Here is a 22,865-nt window from a genome sequence, read left to right as displayed (position 1 = left end):
CCACGATGCACTCAAACTCACTCATTTTTCACAGACACTTTTCTTTATAAGGGTTACATTAGGATAGTTATAGCTATATAGTATTATTTTTATTATCTGTATGCATACATAGCAAAATATTTGTTACACAGCAACAAACTTAGATATTAACATCATATCTCCTTTTCCATACTTCCTCTGAGAGAGTTAAAAAGGTGGAAGGACTTATTAAGGCACTACTTCTGAAATGTGATTGAGGCTGTTTCATTATCATGTAAGAAAATTCTAATTTTAATGTATCCTGTGGTGCAGAATACACACACACACACACACACATATATATCTCTCAACAAATTATAAGTTAAATTGAAGGATGATTATAGGTTTCTATGTTACAGCTAAAAACAATCATAACACTGACAAAAAGTCATCTGCTTTTTAAAAATAATTAATACATGTCATTTTAGAATAGTTTTAGGGTTGTGGAAAAATTGAGTGGCAAGTGTAGAATTCTCATTTATCACTTCTTCCTCCTGCACAATTTCCCTTATTAGTAACATCGCCCATTAGTGTTGTGCCATTTGTCTTGATGAACAAATATTGATAATTATAAGTAAGTCCATCGTTTAGGGTTCCTTCTTTCTGTTGTACATTCTGTGGGTTTGACAAACGTATGAGATATATCTGAAACAGCCTCGTTATCTGGGGTAAATACCAAGACCTTAGTCTCATGGCTCAAGGAGATCAAGGTCTCGGACACACACAGACAGAGTGAGTTTGGAGCAGGAGTTTAACAGGCAAAAGGAAAGAACAGGTCTCTGTTACAGAAAGGGATCGTAAGCAGATTGCCAAGTTGTAGTAAAAATGTCAGAGATTTTATAAATGGGCTCGTGAGGCGGGCGGGGAGGGAAGCTGGTGAGGAGGGGGCTTGTGAGGAGGGGATGTCTTGTCTTATCTTCCTAGGGCCCCAGGGTTTAGTTGAGAACAGGTGTGTTCTCTGTACAGAGCAGAATTTTTTATCATCTCTTATCCCATTCCGTGAGCACATAGGCCAACTCTCAGTCTGTTTCTTTGTCCTGCTTATGTGGTAGGAAAAGTTTGTGTCGATTCCCATACATCTTCTTGCAGCCCTAGGCATCTTGGTGCGCCTAAACAGAAAGGAATGTGCTTATTAAGGCCCACTGTTTTACTGGGGCCTGTGGTATAAGTGTGAAGCTTGGTGATTTCCCAGGAGACTCCCCGCTGTCCACCTCAGTCCTTCTGTGTCCCAGCTGTCTTTTCTGTGTTTTACTGTCTGCTCTTTCAGGTCTCTTGTTATTAGAAGAAAAGTGATTTCTTTGAACTGCATGAGGTTAGAAAGGGAGCTACTTTTGAGCTGCTTTTTGTTAAAAGGAAAGTTTTCTACCGGGGATTTGCCTTACCCTGTCTACCCAAATAATTTTTAGGGTAGTTTCACTGCCTAAAAAGCCCCTGTGGCCCACGATGGGAATAGGCCCTGGGTCCAGGCCTCCATTGGGTTCCCCCTAATTCCGGGGACAAGGGGATCCTCAAGACAGGGTAAGGGGTACACCAGACCCGGACAGGCGCTCCTAGCTGAAGGAGGGTCGCGTCCCTGCCAGAGGTGGAAAGAAAGTCCAGGAAACCCCTTCCTGTCTTTCTGGTTTGTCTCTGGGCTTCCTGCTCGGGTCACAAGCGCCACAAGAGCGGGCGGCTGCGGTGAAACTGAAGGCGGGGGATCCAGCCCCAAGCAAATCTCCCGCGGGCGCGGAGGAAGTGGGGCAGGTGCTGGGCGCAGCCTCGCTTCCCGCCCACGCGGGGCTGCTTCTCTGGAGGATGTGCGGAAACTTGAGGTTTGGAGCCCGTTGGACCGGAAAGGGGCTCCGTAGGTGGGTGCAGTGTGGGCGCGAGAGAGCCTAGAAGCCTATGTAGGTGCGAATCCCGCAGCCCCAGTACTCCTACCTCGGTGCTTCCCCGCCTTTTCTGCAGAGCCCCGCCCTGGAGTGAAGGAGGAGCCTTCTCCTGGAGCTCGGAAAAAAGCGGAAGAAGGCGGCTTCGCCTCGATTTACCCAGTGTGACCCCTCCGGGGCCTTCTCAGTTGGGTGAGCATACGCTCTGACCAGGCCATGAAAAGAAAAATCTGTCCGATGCCTCCCCACACGTCACAGGACTCTGACTTGCCTTTGTCGTCAGAGTTTGCAGAACTTTGGGGGACCTGAGAGGGGAGTGCCCCCTGGACGGGCCACGGCTGTCTGTGGCTTAAGGACTTTTGGAAAGGCGGAGAGAGGGAAACAGGGCGTCCTAGTGGCCTGCTTCAGGGCCACCCACAGGCCCTCCCCCAACCTGTCTCTGATCCGACTTGTTTTTCCAGGCTAGGTTGGAAACTTGTGGATGCTGTGACCTCAAGAAGACTTGACATTTTATTTGGAAGATAGGCATCTATTTGCAACTGTCCTGAACCCCTATTTTCCTCCCACCTTTCTTGGGGAAACTTGTTTTTTAAGGAGGGGCGCCACTGTTTTTGTAACATGTTGCTCCTAGCTCTTAGCATTCCTGGTACTGTTGTAACCGTCCAATGGGTTCCCTTTGCTTGCTAGATAGAGCCGATTTATGAAGACAGGGGGATTACAGTGGAGAAAGAGAAATTAACGCAGAGCCCACTGTGCCGGACGGGAGTTTTGTTATTACTCAAATCGGGCTTTTCAAATCTGTCTCCCGGAGCAGTGCATTCCAACATTCTTTAGATGTTACAAATGTACCTTTTGGCTAAGTTACATTCTTGCTAAGTTACGATTCTTATGAACTAAGCCCAAATGTTACATTCTTACTAACTAAGCCAAATGTTATATTCTAAAGAATGTTTACAAAACTGAAACTAAATATTTATTACCTGGTACAGTTGTGAAACTTGTTTTTTAAAATGCATCCTGTGGTTAAGTTTTACAGATCCTGAAACTGAGTAAAATTTGACCAGTAGTAATGCTTTCTTTCTTTCTTTTTTTTTATACTTTAAGTTCTAGGGTACATGTGCACAACATGCAGGTTTGTTACATAGGTATACATGTGCCATGTTGGTGTGCTGCACCCATTAACTTGTCATTTACATTAGGTATATCTCCTAATGCTATCCGTCCCCCTCCCCTTCCCCACAATAGGCCCCAGTGTGTGATGTTCCCCTTCCTGTGTCCAAGTGATCTCATTGTTCAATTCCCACCTATGAGTGAGAACATGAGGTATTTGGTTTTCTGTTCTTGCGATAGTTTGCTGAGAATGATGGTTTCCAGCTTCATTCATGTCCCTACAAAGGACATGAACTCATCCTTTTTTATGGCTGCATAGTATTCCATGGTATATATGTGCCACATTTTCTTAATCCAGTCTGTCACTGATGGACATTTGGGTTGCTTCCAAGTCTTTGCTATTGTGAATAGTGCCACAATAAACATACGTGTGCATGTGTCTTCATAGCAGCATGATTTATAATCCTTTGGGTATATACCGAGTAATGGGATCACAGGGTCAAATGGTATTTCTAGTGCTAGATGCTTAAGGAATCGCCACACTGTCTTCCACAATGGTTAAACTAGTTTACAGTCCCACCAACAGTGTAAAAGCGTTCCTATTTCTCCACATCTTCTCCAGCACCTATTGTTTCCTGACTTTTTAATGATCACCATTCTAACTGGTGTGAGATGGTATCTCATTGTGGTTTTGATTTGCATTTCTCTGATGGCCAGTGATGATGAGCATTTTTTCATGTATCTGTTGGCTGTGTAAATGTCTTATTTTGAGAAGTGTCCGTTCATATCCTTTGCCCACTTTTTGATGGGGTTGTTTTTGTTTCTTTTGTTGTTGTTGTTATTGTTTTTGTAAATTTGTTTGAGTTCTTTGTAGGCTCTGGATATTAGCCCTTTGTTGGATGAGTAGTTTGCAAAAATTTTCTCCCATTCTGTAGATTGCCTGTTCACTCTGGTGGTAGTTTCTTCTGCTGTGCAGAAGCTCTTTAGTTTAATCAGATCCCATTTGTCAATTTTGACTTTTGTTGCCATTGCTTTTGGTGTTTTAGACATGAAATCCTTGCCCATGCCTATGTCCTGAATGGTATTACCTAGGTTTTCTTCTAGGGTTTTTATGGTTTTAGGTCTAACATTTAAGTCTCTAATCCATCTTGAGTTAATTCTCATATAAGAAGTAAGGAAAGGATCCAGTTTCAGCTTTCTACTTATGGCTACCCAATTTTCCCAGCACCATCTATTAAATAGGTAATCCTTTCCCCCATTTCTTCTTTTTGTCAGGTTTGTCAAAGATCAGATGGCTGTATATGTGTGGTATTATTTCTGAGGGCTCCGTTCTGTTCCATTGGTCTATATCTCTGTTTTGGTACCAGTACCATGCTGTTTTGGTTACTGTAGCCTTTTAGTATAGTTTGAAGTCAGGTAGTGTGATGCCTCCAGCTTTGTTCTTTTGGCTTTGGATTGTCTTGGCAATACAGGCTCTTTTTTGGTTCCATATGAACTTTAAAGCAGTTTTTTCCAATTCTGTGAAGAAAGTCATTGGTAGCTTAATGGGGATGGCATTGAATCTATAAATTACCTTGGACAGTATGGCCATTTTCATGATATTGATTCTTCCTATCCATGAGCATGATGTGTTGTTCCATTTGTTTCCATCCCTTTTTATTTCGTTGAGCAGTGGTTTACATTTCTCCTTGAATAGGTCCTTCACATCCCTTGTAAGTTGGATTCCTAGGTATCTGATACTCTTTGAAGCAATTGGGAGTTCATTCATGATTTGGCTCTCTGTTTGTCTGTTATTGGTGTATAGGAATGCTTGTGATTTTTGCACATTGATTTTGTATCCTGAGACTTTGCTGAAGTTTCTTATCAGCTTAAGGAGATTTTGAGCTGAGATGATGGGGTTTTCTAAATATATAATCATGTCATCTGCAAACAGGGACAATTTGACTTCTTCTTTTCCTAATTGAATACCCTTTATTTCTTTCTCTTGCCTGATTGCCCTGGCCAGAACTTCCAACACTATGTTGAATAGGAGTGGTGAGAGAGGGCATCCCTGTCTTTTACCAGTTTTCAAAAGGAATGTTTCCAGGTTTTGCCCTTTCAGTATGATATTGACTGTTGGTTTGTCATAAATAGCTCTCATTATTTTGAGATACATTCCATCAGTACCGAATTTATTGAAAGTTTTTAGCATGAAGGGCTGTTGAATTTTGTGAAAGGCCTTTTCTGCATCTATTGAGATAATCATGTGGTTTTTGTCTTTGGTTCTGTTTATATGCTGGATTACGTTTATTGATTTGCATATGTTGAAGCAGCCTTGCATCCCAGGGATGAAGCCCACCTGATCATGGTGGATAAGCTTTTTGATGTGCTGCTGGATTCCATTTGCCAGTATTTTATTGAGGATTTTTGCGTTGATGTTCATCAGGGATATTGGTCTGAAATTCTCTTTTTCTGTTGTGTCTCTGCCAGGCTTTGGTATCAGGATGATGTTGGCTTCATAAAATGAGTTAGGGAGGATTCCCTCCTTTTCTATTGATAGGAGTAGTTTCAGAAGGAATGGTACCAGCTCCTCCTTGTACCTCTGGTAGAATTCAACTGTGAATGTGTCTGGTCCTGGACTTTTTTTGATTGGTAGGCTATTAATTATTGCCTCAATTTCAGAGCCTGCTATTGGTCTATTCAGGGATTCAACTTCTTCCTGGTTTAGTCTTGGGAGAGTATATGTGTCCAGGAATTTATCTATTTCTTCTAGGTTTTCTAGTTTATTTGTGTAGAGGTATTTATGGTATTCTCTGATGGTTGTTTGTATTTCTGTGGGGTTGGTGATGATATCCCCTTTATCATTTTTATTGCGTCTATTTGATTCTTCTTTCTTTTCTTCTTTATTAGTCTTGCTAGCAGTCTATCAATTTTGTTGATCTTTTCAAAAAATACCAGCTCCTGGATTCATTGATTTTTTTGGAGGGTTTTTTGTGTCTCTATCTCTTTCAGTTCTGCTCTGATCTTAGTTGTTTCTTGCCTTCTGTTAGCTTTTGAATGTGTTTGCTCTTGCTTCTCTAGTTCTTTTAACTGTGATGTTAGGGTGTCAATTTTAGATCTTTCCTACTTTCTCTTGTGGGCATTTAATGCTATAAAGTTCCCTCTACACACCGCTTTAAATGTGTCCCAGAGATTCTGGTATGTTGTATCTTTGTTCTCATCGGTTTCAAAGAACATCTTTATTTCTACCTTCATTTCGTGATGTACCCAGTAGTCATTCAGGAGCAGGTTGTTCAGTTTCCATGTAGTTGAGCAGTTTTGATTGAGTTTCTTAGTCCTGATTTCTAGTTTGATTGCACTGTGGTCTGAGAGACAGTTTGCTATAATTTCTGTTCTTTTACATTTGCTGAGGAGTGCTTTACTTCCAACTGTGTGGTCAGTTTTGGAATAAGTGTGATGTGATGCTGAGAAGAATGTATATTCTGTTGATTTGGGGTGGAGAGTTCTGTAGATGTCTATTAGGTCCACTTGGTGCAGAGTTCCTGGATATCCTTATTAACTTTCTGTCTCGATTTGTCTAATGTTGACAGTGGGGTGTTAAAGTCTCACATTATTATTGTATGAAAGTCTAAGTCTCTTTGTAAGTCTCTAAGGACTTGCTTTATGAATCTGGGTGCTCCTGTATTGGGTGCATATATATTTAAGATAGTTAGCTCTTCCTGTTGAATTGATCCGTTTACCATTATGTAATGGCCTTCTTTGTCTCTTTTGATCTTTGATGGTTTAAAGTCTGTTTTATCAGAGACTAGGGTTGCCACCCCTGCTTTTTTTTTTGTTCTCCATTTGCTTGGTAGATCTTCCTCCATCCCTTTATTTTGAGCCTATGTGTGTCTCTACATGTGAGGTGGGTCTCCTGAATACAGCAAACTGATGTGTCTTCACTCTTTATCCAATTTGCCAATCTGTGTCTTTTAATGGGACCATTTAGTCCATTTACATTTAAGGTTAATATTATTATGTGTGAACTTGATCCTATCATTATGATATTAGCTGGTTATTTTGCTCGTTAGTTGATGCAGATTCTTCTTAGCATCGATGGTCTTTACATTTTGGCATGTTTTTGCAATGACTGGTACCGTTTGTTCCTTTCCATGTTTAGTGCTTCCTTCAGGATCTCTTGTAGGGCAGGCCTGGTGGTGACAAAATCTCTAAGCATTTGCTTGTCTGTAAAGAATTTTATTTCTCCTTCACTTATGAAACTTAGTTTGGCTGGATATGAAATTCTGGGTTGAAAATTCTTTTCTTTAAGAATGTTGAATATTGGCCCCCACTCTCTTCTGGCTTGTAGAGTTTCTGCCGAGAGATTTGCTGTTAGTCTGATGGGCTTCCCTTTGTGGGTAACCTGACCTTTCTTTCTGGCTACCCTTAACATTTTTTTCCTTCATTTCAACTTTGGTGAATCTGACAATTATGTGTCTTGGAGTTGCTCTTCTCAAGGAGTATCTTTGTGGCATTCTCTGTATTTCCTGAATTTAAATGTTGGTCTGCCTTGCTAGGTTGGGGAAGTTCTCCTGGATAATATTCTGCAGAGTGTTTTCCAACTTGGTTCCATTCTCCCCATTACTTTCAGGCACACCAATCAGACATAGATTTTGTCTTTTCACATAATCCCTTATTTCTTGGAGGCTTTGTTCATTTCTTTTTACTCTTTTTTCTCTAAACTTCTCTTCTTGCTGCATTTCATTCATTTGATCTTCAATCACTGATACTCTTTCTTCCAGTTGATCGAGTCAGTTACTGAAACTTTTGCATTTGTTACATAGTATTCGTGTCATGGTTTTCATCTCTATTAGTTCGTTTATGGACTTCTCTGCATTGGTTATTCTAGTTATCCATTCTTCCATTCTTTTTTCAAGGTTTTTAGTTTCTTTGCACTGGGTACGTAGTTCCTCCTTTAGCTCTGAGAAGTTTGATCAACTGAAGCTTTCTTCTCTCAGCTCATCAAAGTCATTATCCGTCCAGCTTTGTTCTGTTGCTGGCGATGAGCTGCATTCCTTTGGAGGGGGAGATGCACTCTGATTTTTTGAATTTCCAGCTTTTCTGCACTGTTTTTTTCCCCCATCTTTGTGGTTTTATCTGCCTTTGGTCTTTGATGATGGTGACATACTGATAGGGTTTTGGTGTGGGTGTCCTTTCTGTTTGTTAGTTTTCCTTCTAACAGTCAGGACCCACAGCTGCAGGTCTGTTGGAGTTTGCTTGAGGTCCACTCCAGCCCCTGTTTGCCTGGGTATCAGCAGCAGAGGCTGCAGAAGACAGAATATTGCTGATCAGCAAGTGTTGCTGTGTGATTCTTGCTCTGAAAGCTTCATCTCAGAGGTGTACCCAGCCGTGTGAGGTGTGAGGTGTCAGTCTGCACCTCAGTTGAAAATGCAGAAATCACCCATCTTCTGTGTCGCTCACACTGAGAGCTGGAGGCTGGAGCTATTCCTATTCGGCCATCCAATAATGCTTTATTTCTTTGTTCTTCTGAGAGATAATTCCTAATGTTGTTTTTCCAACTAGAAGTTTGAAGAGTATTGTGTTCAGTGTGTACTTTAAGAGTGATATGAATCTGCAGGAGTCAGGACACACTATTAGAAAGGTAGAAGAGAAGTAAGTGAGCAAGAGAGGGAAATGGAACAAGATGCATGTGGGAATATTGCTGTAGGACCTTTCCTTATTTCAGCTAAAAATGGGATTCTTTGTCCCACAGCCATGAAAATTCAGGCTCACAGATACTTTAAAGAGTGTATGAAGCAGAGTTTTATTGGTTGAAAAATGGAAAAAAGGGGGGAAACAGTTACTTTGGCAAGGCCAGAGTCCTTCCGCTGGAGTGCTTCCCACCTGGCCGTTTGGATCCCAGGTTCCACACATAAAAAAGAGGGGCCAGACTCAGGCTTCTTCCTGCTGCGAACCTTGTGAACTTCCCAAGGCTCCACCTCAGTGGGCAGGCTAGTTGGAGTTTCTCCAGGGACCCCTTCATGCCTGGCTGTCTCAGTATTAGCAGGAGGAACCAGAGATATAAAAAAGAAGAAGAGAAAGCAGGGACATTTAGAAGATGATTAAGAGAGGCAAATGGGAGATTTGGGGGAAATTTTAAGGGTTGAGTTACACATTACCCTAGTAACAACGAAAAAGAATTATGGAAGTCTTAGTATTCTGAACCTGTAAGACAATTTTGCATTAGTGTAGAACCAGAAAGAATAAAGGCTGATATTTTTATATGAGCCAAAATCCAAACAATATTTACTGCTTAAGATCATCCAATCTTACCCATCTTTTCCACTGTCTAGAACTGAAGCTGAAGCTCCCTGTTATTCTTGTAGATGTATATTAAATGAACGAAAGTTGGCAGGGACTTTTAAAGTATTACAATGTATATTCAGTAAAATTCACTCTTTTGGTGTAGATTTCTACGGTAAACATATATATTCATGTAACTGCCATAAAAGTCAAGATATAGAACCATACCCGCCCACTCCAAATTCCCTCATGTCCCTTTGTAGAATATCTCTTCCTCTGCCCCTAGCCCTTGGCAACCACTGATCTCTTTTCTGTTCTTACACTTTTGCTTTTCCAGAATGTCACATCAATGAAATCCTGCAGCTGGCAACTGTAGAATCTGACTTCATTCACTTAACAATAATACATTTTCAAGTCATCTGTATTATAGTACGTATCATTTGTCAAAGAAAAACAAGATAGGGAGAAACTTTATTCAAAAGGACTGTTGCAATAGGAATAACACTGATTTCAAAAATATGTTAGTGGGCTGGCGCAGTGGCTCACGCCTGTAATCCCAGCAATTTGGGAGGCCGAGGTGGGTGGATCACGAGGTCAGGAGATTGAGACCATCCTGGCTAACATGGTGAAACCCCATCTCTACTAAACAAAATACAAAAAATTAGCCAGGCATGGTGGTGGGCATCTGTGGTCCCAGGTACTCGGGAGGCTGAGGCAGGAGAATGGCGTGAACCCGGGAGGTGGAAGCTTGCAGTGAACCGAGATCATGTCCCTGCACTCCAGCATGGGCTACAGAGACTCTGTCTCAAACAAAACAAAGCGAAACCAAAAAAACCCCCCCAAAAAACCAAAAAACAGCAACAACAACAAAAAACTTAGTGGTGTAGGAGAGAGTAAGGGGCAAAGTGTAGGCGTTTCAACAGGAAATGGTGCAATGTGGGCAGGTTAAGGCAGGATGTTTTTTGCAAGTCTGTGCTTTGGGGCCTTTAGGCAAACTTGCAGGCAAACACATGTAGGGCTTGTGAGGAGGAGAAAAACCGGACAAAAGTTTGGCCAGCTAACACACAGTAAGAAATTGACAATTGTGAATGTATGATCAAGTTTTTTCTTTTATTAGGGATGAGGAATAGTGGTTCACCTCTTCAGCAGCTGAAGCATATTGGAGCTGTTGCTAGTTTTTTGTGATAATGAATAAAACTGGTGTAAAATATTCCTTTCGGGTTTTTGAGTAAACACAAGTTTTCACTTCCCTTGTCTAAATACCTAGGGATAGGATGGCTAGGGCATGTGGGGAATTTACATTTACCATAACCAACTGCTTAACCGTTTTCCAAAATGCCCATAATATTTTGCATTTCCAGTGATGCTGCATGAAAATTCCAGTTGCATCCTGTCCATTCTCGCACTGCTATAAAGAAAGTGCCTGAGACTGAGTAATTTGTAAGAAAGGAGGTTTAATTGGCTCACCATTCCACAGGCTGGCCAGGAAGCATGATTCTGGCATCTGCTCAGCTTCTGGGGATGCCTCAGGAAACTTACACTTCATGGCAGAAGGCAAAGGGGGAGTCCATACTTCGCTTGGTCTGAGCAGGAGGAAGAGAGGAAGTGAGGGAGGGCACCACACAGTTTTCAACAACCAGATCTCATGAGGACTCACTCATCGCGACACAGTACCAAGGGGGAAATCTGCCCCTATGACCCAATCACCTCCCACCACACCCCACCTGCAACACTGGAGATTACAATTCAACATAAGATTTGGGTGGGGACACAGATCCAAACCATATCACATCCCTTCCTCACCAGCAGTTGGTTGTTCCTTTTTTCTTTTGTTTTCTTTGCCACTCTAATAACCATGTAGTAGTCACTCATTATGGTTTTAATTTGTATCTCTCAAATGACTGGTTATTTCAAGCATGTTTTTATGCACTTATTTGCTATTCATATATCCTCTTTAATCAAGTATATCTCCAAATCGTTGACCCACTTTTTAATCTAGTTTTCATTTTCTTATTGTTGAGTTTTGAGTTCTTAATATATTCTAGATACAAGTTGCTTTTTAGAAAGCTGTTTTTCTGCCTTTGCTTGTCTTTTTATTCCCTTTTCAGGGTTTTTTTTTTTTTTTTCTAGCAGAGAGTTTTAATTATGTTAAAGTTCAATTTATCAAGTTTTAAAATATTGATAATGCTTTTGGTGTTGTATCTAAGAAATTTTTGCCTAATTCAAGCTCACAAAAATTTTATTTTCCTCTTTCCTTCTAATAGTTTTAGTGTTTGAGGCTTCATATATGAATCTAAGATTTATTCTGAGCTCATTTTCTTATAAGGTATTAGATGTGAGTTGAGTTTCACTATTTTGCATTAAGACACTCAATTGTTCCAGCACTATGAGTTCAGAAAATATTACCCCTTACCTGCCTGATTACTTTCCACTTCTGTCAAATGTCAATTGACCATACATGTTTAGATTTGTTTCTGAAATTTTTTTCTGTTCCATTGATTTATATGTTTGTTCTTTTATCAATATCATACTGTCTTTGTTTCTGTTACTTTGTAAATTATGAAAGCAGGCTCCCTGATTTCCAAATTTGGCCATTTTTTTTTTCCTTCAAATTTGTTCAGCTGTTCTAGTTCTTTGATTTTTCTTATAATTTTAAAATTACCTGGCTTATTTCTACAAAAAATTCATACTGCAATGTTTATCAGGATTGCACTGAATCTCTAAACCTGTTTGGGTATAATTGACATCCAGCAATATTGCATATTCCAGTCTATGAATATCTTATATCTCTCTGTTGATTCAAGTCTTTGATTTCTTTGTCACTTTGGTTTCCAGCTTCCATCATACTGATCCTAAACATATTTTGATAGATTTATTTGATATCTTTTGTGTTATTATAAATGGCAGTTTTTATATTTAAATTTCCACTTCATAATTATGAATATATGGAAATATAAGTGTTTTTTATATATGAACATAGCTAATCCTGTAGCCTTGCCAAATTCATTTATTCTCATAGCCATTTGGTAGATTCCTTAGAATTTTACATGCAGACAACTATGTTGTCTGCGAATAGCAATGCCTTTATTTCTTTCCAATCTGCATGACATTTATTTCTTTTTTCTTGCCTTTTTGCCCCTAATGGGACATCCAATAAAATGTTAAATTGAATTGGTGAGAGAGATCAGACATCCTTGCCTTGTTCCATGTCACTGGGGGAAAGCATTTATTCTTTCATCCTTAAGTTTGGTGCTAGCTGTAGTTTTTCTGTAGATGCCCTTTATCAGGTTGAAGAAGGTTCTTCAATTTCTGATTTGTTGAGTCTTACTATCGTGGATGAATATTAAGTTTTTCACATCCTCTTGCAGCATTTATTCAGATGCTCGTATGTTGTCCCTTGTCTCATTCTGTCAATATGGTGAATTACATTGATTTATTTTCTGCTTCCCCTGTTGCTTCTAACCAGCTGCCTTACTATGGGGCTAAATCTGGATTGTGTATGTTTCTTTTTCATCACAATTTCTACTCTTTTTCCAATAACTGGAAGATTCCCTGGGCATGGGGGGAATTCAGTTTTTAGCTCTAGCCCTCTTTGGGCCATTATCCTAATTTATGAACCAAGCCCTTTTGTGAAAGGAGTTGGCAGTAGGAGAACTGAAGTACATCTGATCTTAGTGTTGATTCTATGATGAAATTTTTCTCCCTAGGATATTCCTGAGATTGAGATTCTGATATTTGTATTTTACAGATAAAACTCTGCAAAGAAAATGTCTAGCACTTATGTCTGCAGTAACTCCTGCCAAGGTTTACTGTAGCTTGTTCATCATTGCAGTCCTCACTACAAGTGTGATTGTACTTTCTATTGTTTTGTCAGATAAGTTACTTGTTCTCCAAACTGTACAATATTCTTCATATGTTTTTGTTGTCAATAAATATTTATTAAGCTCCATTATGTGCCTGTCACTGTGTGAAATGCTTGAATTACATCAACAAACAAAACACACACAAAAGAATTCCTACTCTTCAGAACTTATATTCCAGCAGAAAAACACAAGTAAAAATAAATAAGGGTGGAGGTACAATGGGTTGCAATAGACTGACAAAACCAAGCTTTCTTGGGAAGATGACATTACAGCAACCTTTTGAAAGAGGTGGAGGAACCTATTCCAGACGGAGAACAAGTAGACCAAAAGCCTGAAGGAGGACTCTTCCTGGCTTATTTGAGGAAGAGCAAGGAGGCTGCTGTAGGTAAAGCAGAGTGAAGATGGAGAAGAAGAGTGGTACCATGGGGCATCAGGAACAGAGGAACCTTGAGAATCAGTTAAAGACTTTGGCTTTTACCTTCAGTGCAATAGGGAGACTAGATGAGGGGAGTTGTATGAGAGGAATGTCATGATGTGACTTTCATTGTAGAATAATCATTTGATTGCTATATTGAGACTAGGTAGGGGAGGGTAGTCAGATTTTGGATATTTTGAAAGCTGAGCCAACAGTATTTTATATCAAATTGGATAAAAAGTCTTAGAAAGAGAAATGCCTAAGGTAAGCCTGTGTTTTCTTTTGAGCCTTGGCAAGAATGCATTTGCCATCCATTGATATGAGAAAGGCTATAGGTACAGGAATTCCACTTACGAAACTATTTCCTGACAAGTTCCTCTCAGAATTGTCATTTTTATTAAAAATAAAGTAAGATCTCTACTTGAAATGTTTTCAGGCAAATCATCTGGCCTTAAGAGCTGGTATCTTCTACTGAAGCAGATTGAGAATGCACGAAAGTACAGAGAACTGTATACATAAAAAAATCATCTCGTGTATACAGAGGTAATAGGTCCTCAGCATTGCTTTGTCAAGAGGAAGAAGGGCTAATATGAGGGAGAATATGGAAAAATCATCTGTATGACCTGTGAAAGTACAGTACTATGGAAGTCGATGCTACAGAAATTGATTTCCTTGAAACCGTTAGGGTCAGTGTAAATTTCAGAAAGTCAAGAGTGCAGATACCCAGCTGGAAACCACTGGACTGATGATTGCTGTGCTTAGGATAAGGCACTTTGTGATGAGTTAGGAAAACAGCAATCAGATATGTACACCTCAAAACTGACCTCAGGAAAGTAAGCAGAAAAATAGGTAAAAGGGGTGAGAACATTTATTTATTATGTTTCATTGTGATTGTCTCACTTTTAGCAAGAAAGGAAAAGTGAGTGGTAGAGTCACCTAAATACACTGCTTGGCCAAAAAGCTGGGTTAGATTTAGGAGTAAATGTTTTTATTTTTCTGAAGACATAAGAAATTGGACATTGAATCAAACATTCTGTGTCTCATTAGAAGCCAGCCTTGCTCAGTTTGCAACTGTGGAGGAACTGGTAAGACATATTTTTGGATCATGTTTTCTGTCAAATACTTAGCTCCCTGAGGCAGGTCGGCTACATAGGGTTAAAGCTAATATACTAGGAAGAATCCCATTCCAGGGGCATGAGATGTGTTTTCATGTCTAACATTTGTTGAGGATGTGTTCTCTGCCTGGAACCCTGTGAGACATTTTAGATGTATTTCCTCATGTAATTCTCACAGTGAACCTCTAAGATGAGATGTATTGTTCTCATTCTATTAAGATGTAAGGTAATTATATAATTTGTCATCTAGATTAAGATATATAGGGTATTAAAAGTGATCATTAATACATTGGTGGAATGACAAGCATAAACTGGGAATTTCCCAATGAAACTGGGATATATGCTCACTTTAAATAAAGTAATTTAGGATCAGAGACATTAAATGACTTAAACTGAGAATTGGGAATTAGTCTCACTCCGAGTTTATGCTGCTTAATTACACCATGCTGCGAGTCAAAAAGAGAAGGGATAGAGAAGAGAGACTGCAGAGTAATATGAAAGAAAGGGATGCACAGTGTTACTTTCTGTTTTATTATAGAATTTCCTGAAAAGATACAAAGCCCCTTCCAACCATTGGATTGGCCTTAGAAGAGAATCATCCCATCACATTTGGAGATGGATGGACAACACAGAATATAATAACACGCATGTTTTGAGACTTCTCATCTTTCTGCTGTGTTTATGTATGGTTATGTGTGTGAGTTGTGTTTATGAGATAAGAAATGTAGTATGATGGAAAACTTACTGCAATATGAGGTAAGAAGTCTAAACTCTTTTTATGCTCTTCCATTTATTAGCTGTGTCTTTGGGAAAGCTTTACCTAACTGTGATTTCAGTTGAAATCTTTAACATGACAGTGACATTTGACACAATTTTACGCTTTCATCCACTGATTTAAAACTGCTGAAATCCCTGCTTACAGCTGATGTACAACAAAGGTTCTACAATCATAGGAAGCCACTGAGGAGCTGATATCCACAAGGCTGTTAAGCCCACTCTTCCAGCTGTTGCATCCATTTACAATAGGAAAGCATCCAGGGAACTCATGGGAATCTGTCTCTCCTAAAATCTTATCACCAGAAGGAAACTAGTAACAGTTCCTTGGACTGTGAACATTTCAAAGGGGTATTTTGAATATAATCATTACATTACAGCAGATAAAATGTGGGAACCCAGTCATATCCATTAATCAACGCTAAGTCCTTTCAGGAATTTACTAGTGTTTTGTTTTTGTTTTTGTTTTTGTTTTTAATTTTCACACATTTATAAAACAATTTGGGAGGAGACTGGAAATCATCTTGATGGAAGACCACCAATGGCAGCAGTTCATTTGGGTGCAGCAACAAGCATCAGTTAAATACCTATCAACATAGCTGGGCTTGGTGTGGATAAATGATAAGCTTGTGATTTTCAAGCAAGGACCTTGAGGACATAAAGGACACTAAATACAGAAATGGTTTATATTACTATGAAGCAATATTAATGACAGATTTTTGCTTTTCTCTTATCCACATTAAAATATGGAGGGGGTACAGAAGATGATAGGCTAGGAACAAATGCAGGTGTCTCACTTATAAATATGTAATATTTTTGTGTTTGGATTTAGGCTTGCTATCAGAGGAGGTGGAGAATCTGCCTTCCTGAATGACAATGGAGTCAGAATCTTTATAGACAGAAAATGGATTTGTAGCAAGCCAAACAGTTATGTCTGCAGTTGCCAGTTATGTCCCCACTGGGATCCTACCTAGTAGAGCGTTGAGAAGAGGGCCACCATCCTCCAGACTCCAGAATGGTAGATTCATCAGCAGCTTCCACCATGCCCCTAGAAAAACTGCAAGGAACAGACCTGTACATGTATCCCCTAAATCTAAAATAAAAGTTGGAAAAAATGGAACTTTGATGTTAAGATGCACTGATACAAAATTTAAATTTTGGTCTCCTACATTAAAACAATATGAGTCACTTAAAATATTGAATTGTTCTTAGTAAGATTACAAGAGGCTTTGATTTTTAATTCTGCAATGTTTCCTTAACAGCCATTCTCTGAATTACTGACTAATTCCTATTTCTGCCACATTCCTTCCTGAGAACTGTCTAGTCCTGGTTTGGGGTTTATCTTAAAGGTCTAGAAAGGCAACATTTTACTTCAGCATAACTTGATTCTGTATTGTTGTTTTTTCTTAATGTGTCAAAATTGTTTTGTTACCAGGACTTCCTATGTTGTTACTAAACAAGTAACAACATATAATTTGATAAATGCAATAATTTGATAAATAATCCTTTGTGAACAAATATGGAAGCATTTACTTTTTCTCTCTACTTGATTCCTGCAAGTAGGAATATTCCCCTGATCAAGGCAACTGGCCTAGAAAACAAAGATTCTGTGTTTTACCAAGATAATTCCCAGTGCTTCATGGTGTCTTTATTAAACTTTGACTGCTTAGGGAAACTGAGCTTTAAAAGGGTTAAGGTTTTTACATCCATGTAACTTTCTGAGGTCTTTAGGTTGTCACTCTGATTAAATGAGTAGTATTCTTGGCAGTGACTTATGATCTGTTGAAGGAAGTATTTTAAGCTTTTTGACATCCTTGGCAGGTTTCTCTAGAATCCAAATTCTAAATTAAGCCTTTTGGCCTAAAATTGACTGGGATTTTTCCAGGTGGGCCCCCTAGATATGCCCCCTCAAAAGGCATATCTTTCTTGTAGAGATATTAAATGATTAGGCTTCTTTGGTAAATACTACTGGAAGCATTGTCAAATAAGAAATGATAAGAAATGGTGTTTTACCTTTCTTTAAGCTATGTTTGTGTAAGTTCATCATTTATAGAAATGTGAAATTTTATGAGATTCCTAAAATACTGACATGCTGAGATACCTGTAATAATTGCAATTTTTTGTGTTGGATGATTGTATGCCACAGAAATACTTAAATTTCCTTGTTAATTGATAACTTTAATCAGATCTTTACCTATGGCTGTTCTGGGTTTTTGTCATTCACAGTTATTATTTTAATTTCTTCTTTGGAAGCATTCGCAATCAGCTATAGTCCAAAATTGCTAATTAAGGTCAAGCAAAACAAAATTAATTACATAAAATTAAGTCATAAGGATGTTTTTATGACTTCAATGTTTTATTTTCCAGAGCGAAGGAAATTTTCTGTCACAAGCTATCAATCATTTGCAATAATTTGATAAAGAATCCTTTGTGAACAAATATGGAAGCATTTACTTTTTCTCTCTACTTGATTCCTCCAAAATTCAGAAACTATTTGTGAATATTTTTATCTTTAGTTATGCAAGTTCAGTAAAAATCCACTCTGTCTTTATAAGCAGGATCCAATGGGGAATATTGGTTATATTGCTAAGGTTTGGCTTGAAATGTCATATTTAAGAATATGCATAGAGGCCAGGGGTGGTGGTTTACACCTGTAATCCCAGCATGTTGGCAGGCTGAGGTGGGTGGATCACTTGAGGCTAGGAGTTTGAGATCAGCCTGGTCAAAATGGTGAAACCTCATCTCTACTAAAAACACAAAAATTACCCAGGCATTGTGGCACACACCGGTAGTCCCAGCTACTCGAGAGGCTGAGGCACAAGAATCGCTTGAACCCAGGAAGTGGGGGTTGCAGTGAGTAGAAATCACACCACTGCACTCCAGCCTGGGTGACAGAGTAAGACTGTGTCTCAGAAAAAAAAAAAAAAAGTGCGTAAAATGCCTTGCTTCATGAGTTCCCAGCTTCACAGGGAATGAGTAAAAATTGTCACTTTCTGGCAGGTTCAAAAACCTTGATTATAAGCAAAATCCAAAGGCTACTTTGGTTTTGTTTCCTAGCCTCAAGAGGTTCTAAAATCTAAAATTTCCTACATCATCAACAGGAGAGAAATGTTATGCTTCTAAGGAAAGCAAAGTTACAACTGTTTTTAGATTTTAACCCTGTACATTGTCTTCAAGTCCTTGTTGTCTGCCTGTAGACTGAACTAGATCCTGGATTCTCCTAAGTTCCTCCAATATTAGATGATAACAGTCCTGATGGAGTCCCCCAACGCTCTTGTCTCGATCCTGACTAGGGATGCTCCAGGCACATTCAGGTGACTTCCCCTTCTTAAAAATCTGACCAACTAGGGACATTAGATACCAGAATTGGGAACAAAGTAGATCCATGAGATACTATGGTCAGTAATGAGATTTTATTGGTCAGTGAATCTTTTTTTTTTTTTTTTTTTTCAGATGGAGTCTCACTCTGTCTCACCCAGGGTGGAGAGCAGTGGCATGATCTCAGCTCACTACAACCTCCCATCTCCCGAGTTTAAGTGACTCTCCTGCCTCAGCCCCCCAATTAGCTGGGGTTAAAGGCATGTGCCACCACACCTGACTAATTTTTATATTTTTAGTAGACACTGGATTTTGCCATGTGAGCCTGGCTGGCCTCTGGCCTGGAACTCCTGACCTCAGGTGATCCACCTGCCTTGGCCTCCCAAAGTGTTGAGATTACAGGCGTGAGCCACTGCACCTGGCCTGCTCAGTGACTTCTAATGCTTGCTGCTGTACCTGGGTAAATACTTCCAGTCATATTTAAATGGGCTTAAAGTTGGCAAAATCTCTGAAAGAGACATCTTCAGAAAGTCTCCTAACGGAACTTAGTGGATAAAGTTTCCGATGTCCAGATATATTCAGCTGGTTTCCCCCGGTATAGGATTTCTTCTGCGTTCTACCCTACACGTCTTATGATACCCCTCATATTTTGGCTAAGCATTTGACTCCTCTTTAAAATTGTTCTAACTGGTTTTTAACAGATGTCTACAAGAGATCCCCACCAGGATCCTGCCCACGCAATCCTTGAGACTTTAAACTCACTCCCCCTGGAAATAGGAACCAACTTAACCCAAGAGACTTTGGTTCAAATGTAACCAGTACTTTCCTGAATGCCTCTCCTAAGTAAATGGCTCTAGCTGCCCTATTGGCCACTGCAGTGCCACTAGGATTCCTACAAGCGATCAGATGGGCCCAGAGCAGGTAGCCAACCACTTCTTTGTTGGATGGAATGCAATGCGGTTTGCCAGCGGGTTTGAGCCAGTCCTTCAAGACGGATTCTGAGTGACTAACTGGACCTAAATTTAAATAGCACCCATTTGCTAACTAGATTTCATACAAACGCTCTGAGTTCCTGGAAAACCCACACTCCTTAACTTTGGGACTTTCGAGACTCACCTAAATCAATCAATCAAAGCTCACCTGTGTCAGCTAATCAGGGATCAGCTGTATTGACTAACGAAAACTAAGGGAGTTTCAAATGTTAACCATTCATTTGTGAAGAAGACATGATTGGGAGCCTGGATATGAACATTTGCATAAAATCTGAGCATTCTCTTTGTTCTCTGGAGCAAATAATGTTAAGTTGTTAACTCTCTATACCTTTCTTTAGAACTGGATGGAAACAACTCCACCTGAAATGCAGCCCTGATACCAGGGAACTCCTATAGCAAAACACTAAACAACTTTATTACTCTAACCAATGTTTATGTCCCTAATCAGCAAGAAGTAGTTAGAATGGTCATCATCCCTTTCCCTCAAGATTATGGAATGGACATAAAAAAGAAGGGGGTTTGTAACTGCACCAGACTAATCTGTTGTCAGAAAGGTGCTCCTGAACCAGACCCCGAAAGAGTGTTCCTGGATCTCCTGCAGGAAGGAATTCAAGGAAAGTCACAGAGTGTGGAGAGAATAGACAGTTTATCGAAAGCTACTAAGTTACAGCGTAGGGCATCCTCCAAAAGCAAGAGGAGGAATGTGCTGTCTTTGTTTTAAACTCTTCTTTTATAGGGGTTTTATCTATGTTAAAGCTAAGCTATGTCTACATGTGGGTAGGCTGTCAGTATGACAAAATTTAGTACTTTGTTGATATAAAGAAACTTACCCTTGTCATCTTAGTGCATAAGTACATCGAAGTATGACTCTAGCTATCTTAAAAGCAGGTATTGTTATGTGATATTGGGACATCTGGACATTCTGTTGTCATAGGAGTTTGTCCTTGCAGCATTACTAAATCACTTCCTTAGCTGTAAATATCTTACAACCGTAGGTCATGACTGGCAAGGAACATGCCTTGCTAGTTTTTTGATGGAGCTGATTTTAAAATAGTGTCACTCTGGCTTTCCTATGTTCCTGCTTTCCTAACAAATCTGGTTCAACTTTTTTTTTTTTTTTTTGATTCAATATAATGTTTTTTTTCCATGCTACCTCATTTACAGCCTATAGATATGGTTGGTCTATGTGTTTCCTTGTTCAGCTATGATTCTTACTTTTTTTAATCACACATGCTTTACGGGGGCTTCCACTACCATGAGCCATATTTTCTATGTTACCAGCAACATGTTTGGGTTTGTTTTTTGTTTTGTTTTTATTTCAAATTTTACTTTAGATTTAGGAAGTACTTGTGCAGGTTTGTTAACAGGGGTATATTGCATGACCCTGAGCTTACAATACCAACGAGCCCATCACTCAGGTAGTGAGCATAATATCCAATAGGTAGTTTTTCAGAACTTGCCTTATCTTCCCTCTCTCCCTGCTCTAGTAATTCCAAGCCTATTTTTCCCATTTTTATGTCCACGTGTTCCCAGCATTTAGCTCCCACTTATAGGTGAGAATATGTGGTATTTGATTTTCTGTGCCTGCATTAATTTACTTAGGATGATGGCTTCCAGCTGCATCTTTTGTTGCAAAGGACATGACTTTGTTCTTTTTTATGGCTGTGTAGTATTCCATGGTGTATATGTACCCATTTTCTTTATCCAATACGCTGTTGATAGGCATCTACATTGATTCCATGTCTTGGCTATTGTGAGTAGTGCAGCAATAAACATGCATGGTTCAACTTTTATGGTAACAAAGTTGTGAGTTGTTCTTCAGTCGTCATGGACCGTCAGGTCATGTAACCTGAGCATGGGCAGGTGAAACAAGTGTGCAACCACAGGGAAACCTAATCTTTCAGACTGAGGTACAGGCACCGAATGAAGAAGTGGACACAGGATGGCAAGATCCAGGATCCAACTGGATAGAACCCTGGCATCACTTCATGGCAGGATGCAGTCAGATCATGCCTCCCAGCATCACCTCATTGCAAGATCCAATCAGATTATTCCTCACTACCCTGTGCTTATAAAACCTGACCCAACTCCCAGTTGGGGCAGGCACTGCTTTGGGAGCTTTGTCCAGTGTTCTCTTGACTTTCTGTAAGTAATAAAATCTCCTTGCTAAATCCTCCCTGACTGTGGTCATTGGGTTGATACCTGACAAGTGACTGAACCCACCTGCTGTGTGGGTAACATTTAGAACATATTTTCCATGTCTTTATTTTCCTTGACTCTCTGCATTAGTGTCTGTGCACCAGATAAAACAACTTCCTCTCCAGTCTTCACAGGCAGGTCTCATACAGGAGAACACCTTTGCCAATCAGTCCAGACAGAGGTTCTGGGTGCCACTGAAACCTTCATGGTAGTTGAAACCACAATGTTTGTTCTTAATGGTCCTCAGGCATCTAGAGTATGCCAGGTCCTTTCAGTGCTCTCAGTTACATGAGATAAAATCCAGTTCCTCAGGTAGCAGCCAGAATAACTGGGGTGCTAGTTATTTGGTCTGTGTCCTTTGCTTTTCAGAGAGAAGCTGAAAGCTGGGCTTGATCACTCTGCACTGAGCCAAAGTGGGGAGCAGGGGGAAGTACCCACATGCTTATTAAAAACTGCTCTGAAAATATTTGAAGTACCAGGGCTGTAACAATTATTATTTTAAAAACAACTGCTGTTTTGTTTTGTGTAGCCCCAGAGGTTTAGCAGATGCTGGGCCCTGTCAGCTCAGCAAAACAGGGAAATTAGAAACCAGTCCCTCTGGCAGTCTCTAGAGAAGTTGTGATACCAGATACGTGGTCCAAACCCTTCACTCCTCAGGGATAGGCTAAGAGATGGGAGTTCCTTCCCGATCATAAGGCATTGTATTAGGGCTAGGGATTATGATCAGTGTGTGAAAGTTTTTTCCTACCAGTTTTGATGTGGATAGTTTAACACTCACCTAGGGTGCAGGAGTGGCTAATCAGTTTCTGGATTTCCAGTGATGAGAATTTGCCTGTGTGTTGCTGTCGAATTGATGTGTCCAGGATGATGAAGGAGAGTTTAGGGCCTTCTATTCTGCCGTCTTGTGACTCTGACAGTTTCTTTCAATGTTA

General features: G+C 39.8%; 1 protein-coding gene and 1 long non-coding RNA gene across 2 annotated transcripts; one reads left to right on the top strand and one right to left on the bottom strand.

The window, feature by feature from the left end:
- Positions 1-1,686: 1,686 nt before the first annotated feature.
- LOC116268830 (early activation antigen CD69-like) lies at positions 1,687-18,127 on the top strand. The gene is made up of 3 exons (XM_031650261.1): positions 1,687-1,865; positions 1,966-2,074; positions 15,189-18,127. The coding sequence occupies exons 1-3, from the start codon at positions 1,813-1,815 to the stop codon at positions 15,381-15,383; spliced, it is 357 nt and encodes a 118-aa protein (XP_031506121.1). The 5' UTR covers positions 1,687-1,812; the 3' UTR covers positions 15,384-18,127.
- On the bottom strand, positions 8,760-10,949 carry LOC110740645. Its single transcript, XR_002515534.2, has 2 exons — positions 10,725-10,949; positions 8,760-9,003 (listed from the first exon to the last, which is right to left on the bottom strand). It is a non-coding gene; the product is annotated as an uncharacterized LOC110740645 (long non-coding RNA).
- Positions 18,128-22,865: the final 4,738 nt, after the last annotated feature.

Source organism: Papio anubis, chromosome 9, assembly GCF_008728515.1.
Source record: "Papio anubis isolate 15944 chromosome 9, Panubis1.0, whole genome shotgun sequence".
Taxonomy (NCBI): Eukaryota; Metazoa; Chordata; class Mammalia; order Primates; family Cercopithecidae; genus Papio; species Papio anubis.
Note: the sequence above shows the minus strand (reverse complement) of the source record. Positions and strands in the feature narration are given on the sequence as shown.